At 44.7% G+C, this 17,092-nt stretch overlaps 2 protein-coding genes across 4 annotated transcripts in view; both read right to left on the bottom strand.

Annotated features, from left to right (window-relative positions):
* The window catches only part of tbx15 (T-box transcription factor 15), a gene marked incomplete at both ends in the record, with an annotated part of 25,634 nt that extends 19,729 nt beyond the window's left edge, over positions 1-5,905 (bottom strand). Inside the window, one exon of one of the 3 annotated variants that reach the window (XM_080537285.1) lies at positions 5,705-5,905. In XM_080537285.1, coding sequence (XP_080393411.1) covers positions 5,705-5,905 — 201 coding nt within the window. The remainder of the gene's footprint in view (positions 1-5,704) is intronic. The other 2 variants (XM_080537284.1, XM_080537286.1) reach the window with 2 other exon arrangements.
* Positions 5,906-11,675: 5,770 nt separating this feature from the next.
* The window catches only part of wars2 (tryptophanyl tRNA synthetase 2, mitochondrial), a gene marked incomplete at its 5' end in the record, with an annotated part of 76,964 nt that continues 71,547 nt past the window's right edge, over positions 11,676-17,092 (bottom strand). The window contains 4 exons of the mRNA XM_080535943.1: positions 11,676-12,364; positions 13,702-13,820; positions 14,285-14,367; positions 15,259-15,339. Coding sequence (XP_080392069.1) covers positions 11,916-12,364; positions 13,702-13,820; positions 14,285-14,367; positions 15,259-15,339 — 732 coding nt within the window. The 3' untranslated portion in view covers positions 11,676-11,915. The remainder of the gene's footprint in view (positions 12,365-13,701; positions 13,821-14,284; positions 14,368-15,258; positions 15,340-17,092) is intronic.

The raw sequence follows: 17,092 nt of genomic DNA, 5'->3' as shown, positions 1-17,092 counted from the left end.
TCTCTTACTAGTGACCGCAGGTCTCTACTATCTCTCACTAGTGACCACAGCTCTCTACTATCTCTCACTAGTGACCACAGCTCTCTACTATCTCTCACTAGTGACCGCAGCTCTCTACTGTCTTTCACTAGTGACCACAGCTCTCTACTATCTCTCACTAGTGACCACAGCTCTCTACTCTCTCTCACTAGTGACCACAGGTCTCTACATGTCTCTCACTAGTGACCACAGCTCTCTACTGTCTCTCACTAGTGACCACAGCTCCCTACTACCTGTCCGCCCCTGCATCTGTCCCTTCACAAATCACCACAGCGTCTCCTGTACCCCCACAAGTCACCAAAGCACCCCACTGTCTGTACACGCTGTCAGCGTGGACTCAGCCCTCTTCCAGCACAACAATAACTCCAAACTAGTCTGGGAGGTGAGCTTCCCAAAAGGCTCATTCAGCGTCATCGTTTGTCCATAGTTGCAATTGACATACAAATGGTGTTACTGCTATTTCTCGTTTCCCGAAAGCTTTATTATTTTAGCTTTTTTGGGGGGCTTTTTTTGCTTTCCAGAAACTCACCCCTGAACTCCTGGTACACAAGGGTATAGGAGGAACCACACACATCTGTCCGACATTACTGAGGACATTGCTGAGTAGATAGAGATGTATTGCGAAAGAGCAACAGAGAAAAGGGAGGGGAAAATATCTCTATGTCTTCTGTGAATTAAGTTGACCACACAGCACCTATGGGAGGACAGAGTCACCTTTCAGAAGCTTCAGTAGTCCTGTAGTAACCTCAAGTGGATGATTAATGATAACTACTGTGTCTCGGTCATTAGCTCAACACTGCTCCACCAACATCTGCATGTACTGTGTGGAACGTCATTTCCCCGTCTCAAACGCAATTAACTTGTGGTTGAACACAAAGCAAAACAATAAGCTCGTGTTGGCACTTATTAAACGGAGGAGAGAGAGCATCAATTCTGTGCCACTAATCGGTTTGGCCTAGTTCACGTCTGAAAAGCCCACACAACAACTGTGTCTTCTCCTGCTTCTGAAACTCACACTCACACCCCCCTCTTCACGCTTCACTCACACATCCAGATATTGTAATAATGGGGAAAATAAATGTTTAAGAGGTGCAAAGAAAACAGACTTTTCAGCGACATTCTCAAACCTTTACATAGGAGCTCATTCTCCGTGTGATGACTGAATTCAAAGCTAAATGTTTGCGGAACCGTTCTTACAACCGGAACATTTTTAGTAACTGACAAAAACGCACGGTCATTTGAATCAGAACAAAAGACTATTCATATTATCTGACTGCCTCCTTTCATTGGTGATCATTACAACACTACCCGATCAGCAAGGAAACGCGATTCCTTCACATAGAAACAGATTTATGAAGAGAAGATGCATTTAATATAGTTGTAACAGGAATGTCTAACGTGGGTATAAGTAGCAATCTACCAAGCATGAAATCGCAGAGTAACCCAACCCACCAGAACCAGGACCACCTGTTACCACTGGACATCATTCAGCCCCATGCTATAGAGAGAAGCAATAAAATAAAGATTAAACCGTTTTCATAGAGCACACATCTGTTGTTTTAAATATATACTTTTTTATAATATTATATCATTATGTATACTGTAACTAAATAGTTGCTTCCCCCTGAAAAAAATGTTTATATGATGAAAATACATGCAGGCTAGACAAAACAAATGACTATTTAAAGCAAAGGAAACATATGATATCTGGCCGCAAATGATAACATAATAATAACATAATTTAAACAGACTAGCACATTTTAGATTGTGAAAAATAATCTTGAACAAGTAGACTACAAATAATATTATAAATAGGTCTATATTTGTTCACAGTCAGACACACACTGAAGACCTGGGAAATGGTCAGTTGATGATATATTTATCAAACAATATTCCTACGGTGAAACACTGTCCACGGCATTGCGTGATATTAAATGCATAGACCTACACATTTGTACATTCTCTAATAGACCATCCATTCATTTCAAATTAATTAAAATGGGGAAAGTATTAGTTTACTAGTAGCTATATTAGAATACACTAATCTCACTTTCTCTCTTTCTCTCTCTCTCTCTCTCTCTCTCTCTCTCTCACACACACACACACACACACACACACACACACACACACACACACACACACACACACACACACACACACACACTCTCTTCTGCTGTGCTGCAGCTTATAGAGATCTTCTCCTGGACAGGTAGACCACCTCGGGCCTGCCAGAGGGTTGAAACTGAAGAACAATGTCACGAGGCCATGGCTATGGGGAACTGTTTTGAAATTCACTCAGTTTTAGCCATTGTGGTGGTTCCCCCCAAAAACTTTTGATCCAATTTTTCCCCCTAAGACGTGTCTTTCAATAAGAATGTTATATGGGTATGGCCATGTCGGTTTAAAGCTTCACATGAAGGCAAAATCATTATGTAAAAAATGTCAACCGCACAAAACTGACCACAGAAGACTATAGCTGTTTTCAATGAACGCTGGGCCTACGCGTCAAATGGAGGCAGGCAGCTCTGGGCGGCTGGATGGTTGAACGTTGCCAGGAAACTACAATATTGCTCCATAATGAGTTGGACCTCGGAGACACCGTGCCTTTTCAATCAACGACACTCCCTGAACTCAACGACAACCTACAGTATTTATGAAACCAAGGAGTAGGATATACTGTGTTTGACTGGGTCTCTTAGATAGGGATACCCCCAACGTCTCAACTCGTGAGTTTAGAATGATAAGGTTCTATCTCCGTTTAGAATGATAAGGTTCTATCTCCGTTTAGAATGATAAGGTTCTATCTCCGTTTAGAATGATATGGTCCGTTTAGAATGAGAAGGTTTATCTCCGTTTAGGGCAGTTCAGAGATATTGAGCGTCAAAGTGTTGACATTCCATTATGTTTGGTGAGATGGAACCTTTGTATTTTATGAATTACTAACTCAAAAATGTCAACATTTTAAAATAACACCACACAGGCATCAATAAACACCTAATGGATCAGATTATGTAAAAAACTCAATTTTCACAAAAATGGAGATAGAACCTTATAATTCTAACGTCACGAGCTGTTAACACATTTGAGTTCGGTTCTCCTCATTTGGGCCGCATCTCTCAACTCTAAACACTTGAGCTCAAGACGCGCCTGGCGCACTCAGCTTGCGGGCCTCTCAACCATGGAGCTCTCAACCATGATACTAAGTGATACGATTAGATTGTTTTAATAATATATTGAGCTAAATAAGTGAATAGATATTTATTATATCAAAACATATGACGCTGTACTACAATAAGTGTAACATAAATAGCCTATAATAGCCTAGGTCGTTGTTTTTCATGAACATACGGGCCTATAGTTTAGGATAATAAATTAACTGGATTGTCGACACACATGTAGCCTATAGGCCTATAGACATTTTTTTTGCAGGGAAACTTTCGATTAGGCCTCTGCTAAAAACTTAGACAGGACGAATGCGCCATCTGTTCAAGGGCATTATAAACACCAACATTTTAGGAGAAGAATTGAAATCACCAAATCCAAACAATACATTGACGATGAACTAACTATACATGTTTAATTCATGACCTGAAATGCAATTCACCCAAAAAAATGTAGACTGTATGACTGTATTGTTTGCATTGTTCTCTTTTAACATTTTAACTTTAACTGAAAGTTATTATTCTTACAGAAAAACATGGTTAGCTCAAATTTAAAATGTCCAAGCTGTAGTGTATAATGCAAAATGTCTCAATGGTTTTCAGAGGTAGTAAATAAAGTTAAGACGTTCGAGCCTCAAAGCTTCGTAGTTAAGTTAAGTCATCCGCGTCTGCTTTTGCAGCCTGGTCTCACACGGCAGACGTCAGAATTCGACGTTTATGGACCCCTGCGCTATCAGAACGAGCTACCCCAATCTCACGTCAGAACTCGACGTTTGTCCATAAACGTCGAATTCTGACGTCTGCCGTGTGAGACCAGGCTGGCTTTTGACATCCGTCTCTTTCTCGATTGAGTGCATGCCCATGTTCATGTCCGCCGTCCCGAGGCCCTCAGGACTTCACAAACACAAGACAGTCGAGGTCCTCAATCGATTCCTAATATAATCTGTTTCATATGTGCATATAGCATATATCTCATGAGGCGTAATTGCATTTATAAGCCATTTGAAAATGTATCTTTCAAATCAGACTCAAATTTGATGCAACATACAGCACGCAGCCGGGCAATAACGTTGTCATACATAGGGCATCTTTTCAACAATGTCACTACAGAAAATACACAAACATGTGTTATATAAATGCCGGCATATGATGATTGTAGGCTATTACCTTGCAATGGTCAGATTCATCATTGCTAAGATTAGACTCATGGTTGCGTTTGTTATATTAACGTTTGTTAGTGCGCCGTAGTGATATAGAAATACAATCCTTTACTACTACTCAAAATACAATGAAGACTTGTCTGTGAGTTTTGTCTTTGTGTTTACACTAATAGTAATCCGATTAACCCATTTGGATTTTACACAAATCTCGGGCCAGAGGTTGGGTGGCCCTTTTTCTAGCATTGCAAAATAAGCATCGTTTTGTAAAACTAACCAATAAAAATCATAGTTTCCTAAATACTCTAAACGTATGTTTAATTCATCTGTTTTAGTCATAAATTATAGTGTAACGTGCATGGGCCTACGCATAATGCGCACGGAGGTCAAATCCAAACACACATTCACACAGACTCTCTCCCAAACATACAAACACACGTAGGCCTATTCTCTCATATTCATTTTGGAAGCACAGATACATCATATTTAAGGGACCCATTTGGCTTTTGGTTATTTGTAGGCCTATTTCCAAAAAGTAAAACATGTTCATTATGGCGAGACATTCTTTTTGATATTACAAAATTAAATGGAACATTTGAGATCAGCCCATGCATCTCAACAAAACTCTCTCTCTCACACACAATTTTATAGAAATTGAAATAGAACATTGAAATTGATCATGTGCCCACTGGAGTCCTCTGTCATGGCCAATTATGTTGTATCAACAGTGAGGCGCGTGCACGTGAAAGAGACGTCAGAACCACTTTAGGAGGCCGCAGCAAATGGAGCGAGAACATAGGCCCTGTGCCGTTATACGTTGTTCACAACAGTGTGTTAAAACAATGGTAATTTATACCACAGACTTTACTATAAGGCATCTAGTAATAACAAGTAATGGTCGTAGAATTATGCACTATACCTCTAGTAATGGACGGAGGCCCGGCACAACATTGCATACTGCGTAATAGGCCTATTTGATATGTGTTAAAGCGTTGCTGAATTGATTGAGAACAGGAAATGTTAAATGTGTTGATTATTTACGCTGAGTTAGAAACATATTGTTTTGGAGACATATTGGATAACATAGGCTATCTACTCCTCTATAAATGTAGGCCTATATGGACAATAGTGGCTATTGCATTTTTTATATATTTTATATTCCATTGCATGAGGAGGCAACGAGAATAAATAAATGATCACAATATGTAAACAACAGGATGGTGATGAAAGTGTTGTCTTGTCTGTATTCCTCTTTTCCCGTGAGATATAATCCATGTTTCTTGGATGAAAACATGACAATATTCAACAACCCCTGCAGAATATGAAACATAGGCTATGGTGTTTTACGCACTGACCGGGGTCGATATCCAGACAATGCGCCCCCGGGTCCTCGCCGTCCGTGGCGAGGCTCTCCATAGACAGCTCCAGCTCCTTCTCCCCCTCCCAGCCCCGGAGCTTCCTCTTCTTGTTGGACCCGATCAGGGCTTCCACGGAGAAGGCGTGCGCTCTGGAGCTCAGGGCAGCGGCAGATCGCCTCCTGTCACTCATCTCTCAGGGCAAATCCACCCGCGGGGCAACAAAACCTCCGTCCCACGCAGCGAGCACGTCAATGTTTACCACGGAGCAAAAACTGTCAAAAGTAATCCAAAAACTATGACTTAGCAAAGGTGTTTCACAAACTTCTAAACTTAAAATATGCCATCCCTACGGCGCATTGGATGACTCGAAACCCAAGCCAGAGAAGTTATTTTTGATGCTATCTATCGATGTTTGTCTCTCCGTCCAGCTTTAGTCTCTCTCTTTCTTTTTCTCTCTCTGTCCCTCTCCCTTCTCTCTGATTGATACTCACTTCTGGAGAACTGCTTTTTTTTCCAAAGCGTTAAGGGCAACCCTCTCGCTCACTGTCAAATCCTACGCGTCCAATGGGAAGCCTGGAAAGAGAGAGAGCCAAAATGTGTCGACCAATAGCAGACGAGAGGAACACCAACTCCTGGAAGAGGAACCCTACCCTCGTAACTGGCCCATCCAGCACTAAATTAACCTCGTCAGGACTTCATGGAAAAAATATATGATTGAAATTATTTTATGAATAGCCTAGATAGGTATAGAAATAGTGTTCCCTGGGGAGAAATAGTGTTCCCTGTCTTGCGTGTGTATGTATGAGAATATAGGCCTAACAATGTATTTGTATGAATGTCATGTTCCGTTATTATGACAAACTGTTATTAGCCAACTCCATACACATAGGCTAGAAATTATGGCATTGTGTGAAGACTCTACCAACTCTACCAGAGTCCATGCATGGGCCGAATTATTTTTTTTAAAAAGACCCCAAGATCTCCAAGCAAATGATAAGGATCTAATGATGAAGTTCCGGACTATAATCCGACCACTGTCCACTTTCTATTGATCACGTAACGCCTAAAGATCCATATCGTCTGACTTGGAATTGATTTCATAATTACTCGGGATTGATAAAGTCACGTTATGTCTTCCTAATCACGCTGGAGCGGCTGAATATTACGGGGCAGCAGCTTGTGACAGGTGGCCTGCATGATCAAAACCAAGATTATTTGGTCGAGGGGCTAGAAAATGAAAATGGACAGGATGTTTATTGACACAAATGTATTGGCAGCGTACGGGGTAGAAACACATTTGGAAATGAGGAACATTTACATTTGGTTGTATGTTTTTTCCCTCATTCCTGTTTCATCCAGAGCGCCATCACAGCGGTGCGTCCGGGCTGGGTGCGTCCGGCTAACAGAAACACTGTTTGTCAAGCAAACCGAATGCGCTTTTTAAAATCAAATTAGGAACATTAAGACCCGTCTTATTTCTATTCAATAGGCTATCATTCACAGGCCTGTTCGAAAACGGAGACCACTTTGGTTAACATCTAAAGACAGCAATGGTGTTCACTAATATATGTCATTATAGGGCTAATAATGGATATTAATTGCTTAGCCTATATAAAATGAAGATCCCAGAAAACAGAGCACTCTCATGTGTGAAATGTTAGACATTAATTTGTTTTGAAATAGACAGAGACTCATAATTGTACATTTCATAAATTACTTCGGATTTTTAAATATATATTTTCATCTAGACTAGTTCAACTCAAATCAAACGAATCGCTTTTAGAAATGTGATTTTTTTCCCCTCTCGATTAGTTTAGCTAGGGCTAGGCTAATTGAAGTGGGAGAGCGTTCACTTTTAATCAACGGTAATGTTATAAAACTACTCGAAATTAATTTAATGATGTAGATTAGTCACAGAGTTGCCCTCACTTCACAAGCCTACAAACACTAGCCTCATATCATATAATTAGGCTCAATTTAATTTGCTTTGGGCTCAATTGTATTCACAATCTGTGCCAGTAAGCAACTGGAGTCTTTATGAACAGCCAACAAATAATAAGATAATGTCCCTGAAATGTGAAATGTAGCCTACTGAAGGAAAATATAAGTTGCAGCTGCCTAAACCACCATACAGAAATCAGAAAAAGAAGAACTGTAACCATGTTGTCCGATTCTCATAAATAAAATAGCCCACCAAACCTTTTCATAAATCAAAATTCCTCGTTAAATCATCAAAAGCAAGAATAAAACAAGAAAACAAGAATAAGGTCGACTCTTGATGAACAGGCCTCGTAAAAGATCAAATAGAATGTACGTTTGTTTCACAGACACAGGAGCCGTCTATCAGCAAACATTGTGATTAACAATTTAATAATCCTGTAATAATGCGTGCGTTATAACGATATGTCCTATATAAAGTTATAATGATTCATTCGAATGATGAAGGCTAAGTGTATTAAACCTATATGTGGTTTAATACACTTTTGGTTGCCCGAGTATAAAGAAAATGTTACCTATTTTTGAAAACCACCAATGGCCAATGCCCACAATTCAAAACTAAGATATGGGAATACAATACAATGCGAGAACATTGATTATAATAATCAATGTAAATACTTTTATGAGTAACTAATAGTGTTTACAACAAATTCTGAAATACAGACAATGACATTGTATTTGCACAAGTGCGCCTTTTCTTTTAAAACGTTTTACCTTCCCAGTGCATCCTATGTTGGCCTAACCCTAACCCTGTTAATGTTAATGTTTCAGAGGTGTTCTAGACTGTTCTCTCTCGCTCCTGGACGCCTAGAGCACCGAGCGTGGTCCACGTCGCCAAACTCTGAGATATTGAACAATGATGTGCGTAAAAGAGCCTCCCATAGCTTCAGGGGAGAATAGAGCGTGCCCATTATCACATTCACAACCAGTAAAATACTCCAACCAACTGTTGAACATTATGTGGCCATTTAGATCCTCATTAAAGTCTTATAAGCTCGTCTCATTCACCTAAAGGCGAGGGGGTCTTCTTCAAGAGGAAGAGGCGAAGGGGGATTCCGCTATTTGAGTTTGGGGCCAGGGCCGTCACATAGGCCTATTATAGTACGTGGAACTCCCAACAGGCACGTGGAGAGGGCTAATTGTGGCTTGTGCAGGTCGGGGGTAAAAAAAAGGCTTCAACACGCACCGTCAAAATTTCAATTAGTGACAGAAGTCGTTTGACCCTTGACCCGAGGGAAATAAACCACGCCACAGAGGAAACAGGTCGGCGTGAAGTAACCCATCCAACCTGCCAGCACCCCGAGCACAGGACAGGTTTTAACACCCCGAAACTAACTGACAGGCCCTGACAAACGTACTGTAAAATATGCCACATTCAAATCAAATCCGGGACAATAAGATGAAATAGACTATACGCGTAAAACACAAACTTTAGCGCAAATTGATGTAAATTGGTGTACGTTGATGTAAGTTGATATAAGTTGATGTAAATTGGTGTAAATTGGTGTAGGCTATTGCGCTCGGACGCTCGTCGAACTGCAGATTAGGAGAGAAGAGAACTTCTTGTTTTCTGATCTAATAACCGAGGATTGTTATCATCATTTACCATCACTATCCAACAGAGAGTGAGCAATAATACATATAAATAATAGGAATAAATCTACGTATAGGCTACAGTTTAATTACTGTATACGTAAGTAATTGGCGAGTAATTAGCGAGCGCTTTCTCACGCGCAGGGGATAATAAGCGAGTTCCACTTTGGGCGTTTTAATCTTAAGAATGTTGTTTTCTGCTTATTTTTTATTTTATTTTAGGCTATTTGTTTATGTGGTTAGATCAGAGACGAGAGTTTATAGAGACTAGATAATTTATCATAATGGTACAGAGAAATGCTATAGGTATAGGCTATAGTCGTTGATTATATATAATATATAAATAATAATATATATATATATTAAAATAATATAAATATATAGATTATAGTCGGAAGAAAACGTCAACAAATTAATCATTTTGTGTTGCAAGCTAAAATCCACTTGAATTTAGCTGGAGACAGAATATTTAAATAATAGTTATTTTCAATAACGTGATTCAACAGCTCGCCCTATGGGTCTATGTTTGCGGGAATGTTTTTTTTATTATGAAGCAGCACTGGGAAAGTAGAATAACCAATATTGTGAATTTATGGCATTAATTCACTTAATGATTAATAAGAATAACTAGGATAATTTAATCCGTTTGATTAAATATTTCTGGGTGAATCAATGTCATTTACATGAAAGTAAAAACATAACTTAAAACAAACATGAATATGTAAACGTCAATGTTTATTGTTTATTGTTTCATTTACTGACGTCGACGAGGCGAGACGACATATGTTTCATAAACTGTGTGTTTTGAAAGTCCGTTGGCCGAGCGTCTTTTTTCAGCCCAAATGAAGTAAATCTATCACTCCATAAAGTATCTGCCGGGGTACATATGGAGCGGATAAAAGAGGTTCAGTCCATCTGAAGGGTTCCAGCGGAGGTGCAGAGTCTGTGCTGCTCCAGGGTATACGGGACGGCGGGATGATGGCTCCGTCTGAGGGCCCCTGCATCGTTCAAGGTTGGCTATAGCCGTGTTATTTTCTCATGGTCATACTCCATTTTGGCTACAATAAATACATGCACTTAATGTAGAATATAAACTGAAACATCTTTACGGCGAGAGAAAAAGGATGACAATTTGTCCAACCATTTAACCTATTCTGGGCTTAAATCTAGGCTATTAGATTCACATTCAACTCAAAACATTAGGCTACAGTATATTCACTTAAATATTAGAGATGATATGTTAGAGTATTCGAGAAATATATTTTCTCAAACTTAATGGCTGTGGTCTTGTGCCTTTCTTGTCAGTGTTATTAATATGCTATACGTATCATGTCAGCTGCTAATGCCACGACAAATATAGGCTACCAGGGAATTATAGCAAGCTAGTTTCCAGGTAAATATCGGTTTGGAAAATGTCATTTGAGTCCAGCAGTTTCAGCTGATGCTGCCGAGATGACTTGCTCCATTAACGGGACGTTACCGGACGGTGGGAAAAGCTGCGGGGATGAGCCACAATAGGTCAATATTATCCTAACCACAGACTGATGATGTGTCCGCTGTCCGCAGAAATCGAGAACTCTCCTAAACATTCTGAAATAACTTAATATTTTCGACTTCATAAAGATAGTTGGTGTAATTGACTATACTATAGATACACTCCCCAACAATTTAATATTCTAGCTTTGACTATCTTATTAAACCAGACACAAAGATGTGTCTGATTGTTTTTACAGGTTAGCTGGCTGAAGCCGCGTCAGGCTGTCCAAGGATCACAGAGGCTGAGGTGTTCTCTGTGCAGTCTCCTTCTCTGGACCAGAACCGACAACTGAAACTCCTGCTATATAGGCTACTGAAATTACGGAAAGTGTGTGTGTGCGCTTGTGTGAGAGAGCGAATTACTTTTTTGAGTCTGTGTGTGTGTGAGGTGTTTTATATGTTCCATCACCAGAACCCACAGCTGAGCAGGCTTCTCTCTACTGTTACTGAGAGGTGTTAGTTAGCCAACTCACAGCGTGTGTGTGTGTTTGCGTGTGTGTGTGCATGTGTGCGTTAGTGCGTGTAAAACCCTCATTGTGGTCATTGTGGAGAAATTTACACATTAACAACGTATCAAGGACAACCCATAAAGTATACATATTTATTATTTAAATAAAAAAACAAATCATAACCAGTAAAAATGAAATAAATGACACAATGAAAATAATGTAAGGAAGCAGACACAGCAGTAAGGAAGCAGACACCGTAACCAAGCAACAGTACTTCTTCCCAGAATTCTTCCATTCTCCTTCTAGTCTCTCTGCTGGACTCAATCCAACAGCAAAATCTTTCACATCTCCAACCCACGCCACGTTCCGACGTACCAACTCCACTCTGGATGTTCTGCTACGTCGTGCTAACGTAGCGTACTAAACACAACAACATACCTCAACGGTATGTTGAGAAACTCAACGTCTAAAAACGTTGATCTCATCCTGACGCCCACCGTTCGTTGTCGGGTACGAAAACACAACAACATCAATAAAGATATCAGAAACAGGCGTTTTTCAACCTCCCAGTGTTGTGTGTGTTGTCGTCTGTTATTTAACCGCCCCCCTCTCTCACGTCGTCCCTCAGCAGAAGCCCACCCTGTGTCGGACCTCCTTCAGTACCGGAGCGGCCAGTTCCCGGGCCTTCTGCGCCCCCTGGGACAGCAGCCTCTCCAGGTGGGCCCGGTCCGCCCGCAGCCTCTGGATCTCCTCGCGGATGGGCCTCAGCCTCTCCACCACGGCCTCCGCCACCAGCTGCTTGTACCCGGCCGTGTCCAGCCCCCCCGCCGAGGCCACGGCCCCCTCCACCGTCAGGCCCGCCACGGCGGCGTGGATCAGGACCAGGTTGGACACCCCCGGACGAGCCTCGGGGTCGAAGGTCACCTCGGAAGTGAAGTCGGTGACGGCGCGGCGGATCTTGAGGACGATGTCGTCCGGTGAGTCGGTGAGGTTGAGCGCCGACATCTTCTGGGGGTCCGACTTGGACATCTTGGCGGAGGGGTCGCGGAGGGATTTGATCTTTCGGGCGGAGCCTGTTTTGTTTTTGGGGGGAGGAAGGAAACGTAGGAGATGTTAGAAAAACAACTAGCTTGGGAGGACATAAGCTAGTTGAGAAGTTGAGCTAAGCTAGTTGAGTAGAGGACTTACATGAGAGGACAGCTTAGGTACCGCAAGTGGTTAATGAACCAAACCCCCTCTGTACTGTAGTGACCCTTTTTTGTTTTGTTTTGTTGTTTCCAATTTTCTTTTTGTATTCAACAATAAGAACAATAATACAACAAGTCGTCATCATCATCATCATCAAAAACAACCTAAAGAAAAAAACATTAAAAGGAAAAGAAAAAGCTACTGCTGTGCTGTCATGTCTCAAATCTGTGTCGATTGCCATAAAGTCCACTGACTTCATCCATTTTACTGTCCATCTGTCTGCAGTGACCCTAGTTAAACACTTTCATATTTAATCATTCTTTGCGACCCCATCAAGAAGATGTAACGTCTGATGTCAGAACCCAAGTCAGATCGCAGTCTTTACCCCCTGAACCTACTGGCAGAGAGACCCGCAAATTAGACATAGCTCACCAGTTGAGAGGCAGAGTATCAGATTCTATCGGATCAAATCCCTTTTTCATTAAGGACAACGAGGGGCTGGTGAATGAGAACCAGGCCCCAACTCCACACAGTCACATCAGAGGAGAGGGGAGGTCTGGGGGGTGGCAGTGGGGGGCTGGGGGTGTTGACGGGTGGGGGTCCCCAGCCCCTCGCCCCACATGGGGTCTTTGTTTCAGGGTGATTTAGGAGGACATCTTTGATTGGGCTTTTAAAGAGATGGGTCGAGATTGGCAGCTCTGTCAGCCCCTACTCTAGTGTACCACAGTCCCTCCGCCCTCCACCGTCCAGCAAGGAGATGCCAAAAACACACACACGCACACACACAACACACACACACACACACACACACACACACACACACAACACACACACAACACACACACAACACACACAACACCCCCCCCCCCCCAACAAACACACAACACACACACACAACACCCCCCCCCCCCCCCCCCAACAAACACACAATACACACACACACACACACCCACACACACCCACACACACACTCCTCCATCTCAGGAGTCATCTTGAGGACATCCCTGCAAATCTATTATCACTCTCTACGTCTCCGAAATCGGAGGAGGAGACCAGGCCTTTAATCAAAGCTGCCCTGCATGGCTGCTAACATCTTGGGCTTTTATGATGCTGATAATTAAGGAGGAATAAAAAGAGGGTTATCTGAGAATGGGAGTCTATATCCTGGTCTAACATGCTGGCCATGTGTGTGTGTGTGTGTGTGTGTGTGTGTGTCTCTTACTGAGTAGAGCACGGGGCTCAGGGAACAAGTCTCCGTACTGGTTGTTGAAGATGCGGGCGAGGTCCTGAGCCAGCTCCAGGTGTTGGACCTGGTCCTCTCCTACTGGGACGTGAGTGGACCTGGAACACACACACACACACACACACACACACACACACACAGACACAGACACAGACACAGACACAGACACAGACACAGACACAGACAGCCAGACACACACACACAGACAGAGACACAGACAGACAGACAGACAGACAGACACACACAGACAGACACACAGACACACACACACAGACACAGACACACACACACAGAGAGACAGACAGACACAGACACACACACAGACACACACACACAGACACACACACACACACACACACACACACACACACAGCAGTGAGTGGGACGGTCATACAGTTTATGGTATGAAGCCACATTCTGACAGGAGTTTCGAAGCCCACCGGGACCCACCCTGGTGCTCCAGATGGCCGGTCCACACGCCGCATACACTCCCACGCACACAACAAACACACACACGCACATGCACGCACACACACGCTCACACGCACACACACTTTCTCACTTATAGAGGAGGATATCTGCAGCTTGCAGGACAGGATATGTGTACAACCCCACACTGCCTTCATTCTTCTGTTTACTCTTCATCTGGAGAGAGAGAGAGAGAGGGAGAGAGATGGGGAGGGAGGGAGAAAGAAGAGAGAGAGAGAGGGAGGGAGAGAGGGAGAAATAAGAAGAGAGAGAGAGGGAGAGAGAAAGAAGAGAGCGAGAGGGAGGGAGGGCAGGAGACAAGGAGGTAGAGAAAGAAGGAGAGAGAGAGAGAGGGAGGGAGGGAGGGAGAGAGAGAGGGAGGGAGAGAGAAAGAAGAAGAAAGAGGGAGACAGATGGGGAGGGAGGGAGAAAGAAGAGAGAGGGAGAGGGAGGGAGAGAGAGAGGGAGGGAGAAAGAAGAGAGAGGGAGAGGGAGGGAGAGAGAGAGGGAGAGAAATAAAGTGGTTTGACTTGAAAAGGCATTTCATCTTTATGACTCATGGCGGCCCATACAAGCTCAGCATGGCTGAACTCACAGGACATTTTCCGCCACGTTTGACATGAACTCATGTGTTGGGTAAACAAAAGGTGTAATCTATGTAGCAACGCTGCTGGCTCTCTGTGTGTGTGTGTGTGTGTGTGTGTGTGTGTGTGTGTGTGTGTGTGTGCGTGTCTGGGTCTACATTTCTCTCGGCCATCGTATTAAAACAGCATGTGACCATGTAAATTACTGTAATTACGATAAAGAAATCTGGCAGGTGGAGAGCTGCTATGGGGAACAAAGCATCGCAAAAAAACAATTCAAGATGCGTTGGGAGTGGAACTCCGGTGGGATCGGTGGGAAAAAAATACAAAAGGTTTTGTAACTTATTTCAAGAGGAGGCGGCTTGATGTGCGAGTACACCCTGGCCTGGACGTGGCGCTGGTATGTCGCAGGGTCTTGAGAAACAAGACGCTAAGAAAAGACACTCCGCCCCCAACCGTCCCCCGACGTTCCCCACGGCCTCACCTTCCACTGGGGCAGATGGCGGAGGCGGGGCATGCTAGCGAGGCAGCCCAGGATCCAGGACAGCTCAGCGTGCTCCGACACCTGCAGGGGAGGAGAGGAGGGACAGGAGGGCGGGTTAGAGGAGGGACAGGAGAGGAGGGACAGGACAGCTCAGCGTGCTCAGACACCTGCAGGGGAGGAGAGGAGGGGGCAGGAGGGCGGGTTAGAGGAGGAGACAGGAGGCGGGGCATGCTAGCGAGGCAGCCCAGGATCCAGGACAGCTCAGCGTGCTCCGACACCTGCAGGGGAGGAGAGGAGGGACAGCTCAGCGTGCTCCGACACCTGCAGGGGAGGAGAGGAGGGACAGGAGGACAGGACAGCTCAGCGTGCTCAGACACCTGCAGGGGAGGAGAGGAGGAGACATCATCATGCTAGCGAGGCAGCCCAGGATCCAGGACAGCTCAGCGTGCTCCGACACCTGCAGGGGAGGAGAGGAGGGGCAGGAGGGCGGGTTAGCGAGGCAGCCCAGGATCCAGGACAGCTCAGTGTGCTCAGACACCTGCAGGGGAGGAGAGGAGGAGAGGGAGAGGAGGGACAGGAGGGCGGGTCAGAGGAGGGACAGGAGGGCGGGAGGAGAGGAGGGACAGGAGAGGAGGGACAGGAGGGCGGGTTAGAGGAGGGACAGGAGGGCGGGAGGAGAGGAGGGACAGGAGGAGAGGAGGACAGGAGGGCGGGTTAGAAGAGGTACAGGAGGACAGGAGGAGAGGAGGGACAGGAGAGGAGGGACAGGAGGGCGGGTTAGAGGAGGGACAGGAGGAGAGGAGGACGGGTCAGAGGAGGCACAGGAGGGTTGGTCAGAGGAGGGACAGGAGGAGAGGAGGACAGGAGGGTTGGTCAGAGGGAGGGACAGGAGGACAGGAGGACGGGTCAGAGGGAGGGACAGGAGGACAGGAGGAGAGGAGGGACAGGAGAGGAGGGACAGGACAGGAGGGACAGGAGGACAGGAGGACAGGAGGCCAGGAGGGTTGGTCAGAGGGAGGGACAGGAGGACAGGAGGACGGGTCAGAGGAGGGACAGGAGGGTTGGTCAGAGGAGGGACAGGAGGAGAGGAGGACAGGAGGGTTGGTCAGAGGAGGGACAGGAGGACAGGAGGACGGGTCAGAGGAGGGACAGGAGGAGAGGAGGACAGGAGGCCGCCACGTGGACGTGGAGCGTGTTTGGTACCGTTCCTCATTCCGTTCCATATATTACAAGGAGCCCCGTCCTCTGATGTCTACCTCCACCAGACCCCCTGATGTGCATACAGATGGGAAGTGGTGTGTGTGTGTGTGTGTGTGTGTGTGTGTGTGTGTGTGCGTGTGTGTGTGTGTGTGTGTGTGCGCGTGTGTGTGTGTGTGTGTATGAAACGAGCTGGCGTGTGTGTGTGTGTGTGTGAGACACACCAAACAAGCCCACTGACTAAACTAAAGCCCCACCAATCCAACCAGAGTCTCCTCTTCTCAACAAGCTTCTAGTATGAAACAGAACCCTGTCTCTATCCTCAGGGGGCCAGGGGTGACTCCCCAGCCCCCCCATGTGGCAGATATGGGAACTACACCCCCCCCCCCCCGCCCCGACACACACGCTAACAGGTGCAGGGCTAGAGGCTAGTCCACCAGTAGAAAGGCATTAGGAACCGTTAAATAACAACATCCTCCCAGGCATCAACCGAGCTACACACAGTTTAACTACCCTCGGGTTTGCATCACACTCCAACCATCCCATCACACACACACACACACACACACACACACACATTACACTTACACACACACACACACACACACACACACACACACACACACTCCAACCCACC

This window comes from Nansenia antarctica (assembly GCF_963989245.1).
Source record: "Nansenia antarctica genome assembly, chromosome: 7".
Lineage (NCBI taxonomy): Eukaryota > Metazoa > Chordata > Actinopteri > Argentiniformes > Microstomatidae > Nansenia > Nansenia antarctica.
This window is presented reverse-complemented; position numbering and strand designations above follow the sequence as displayed.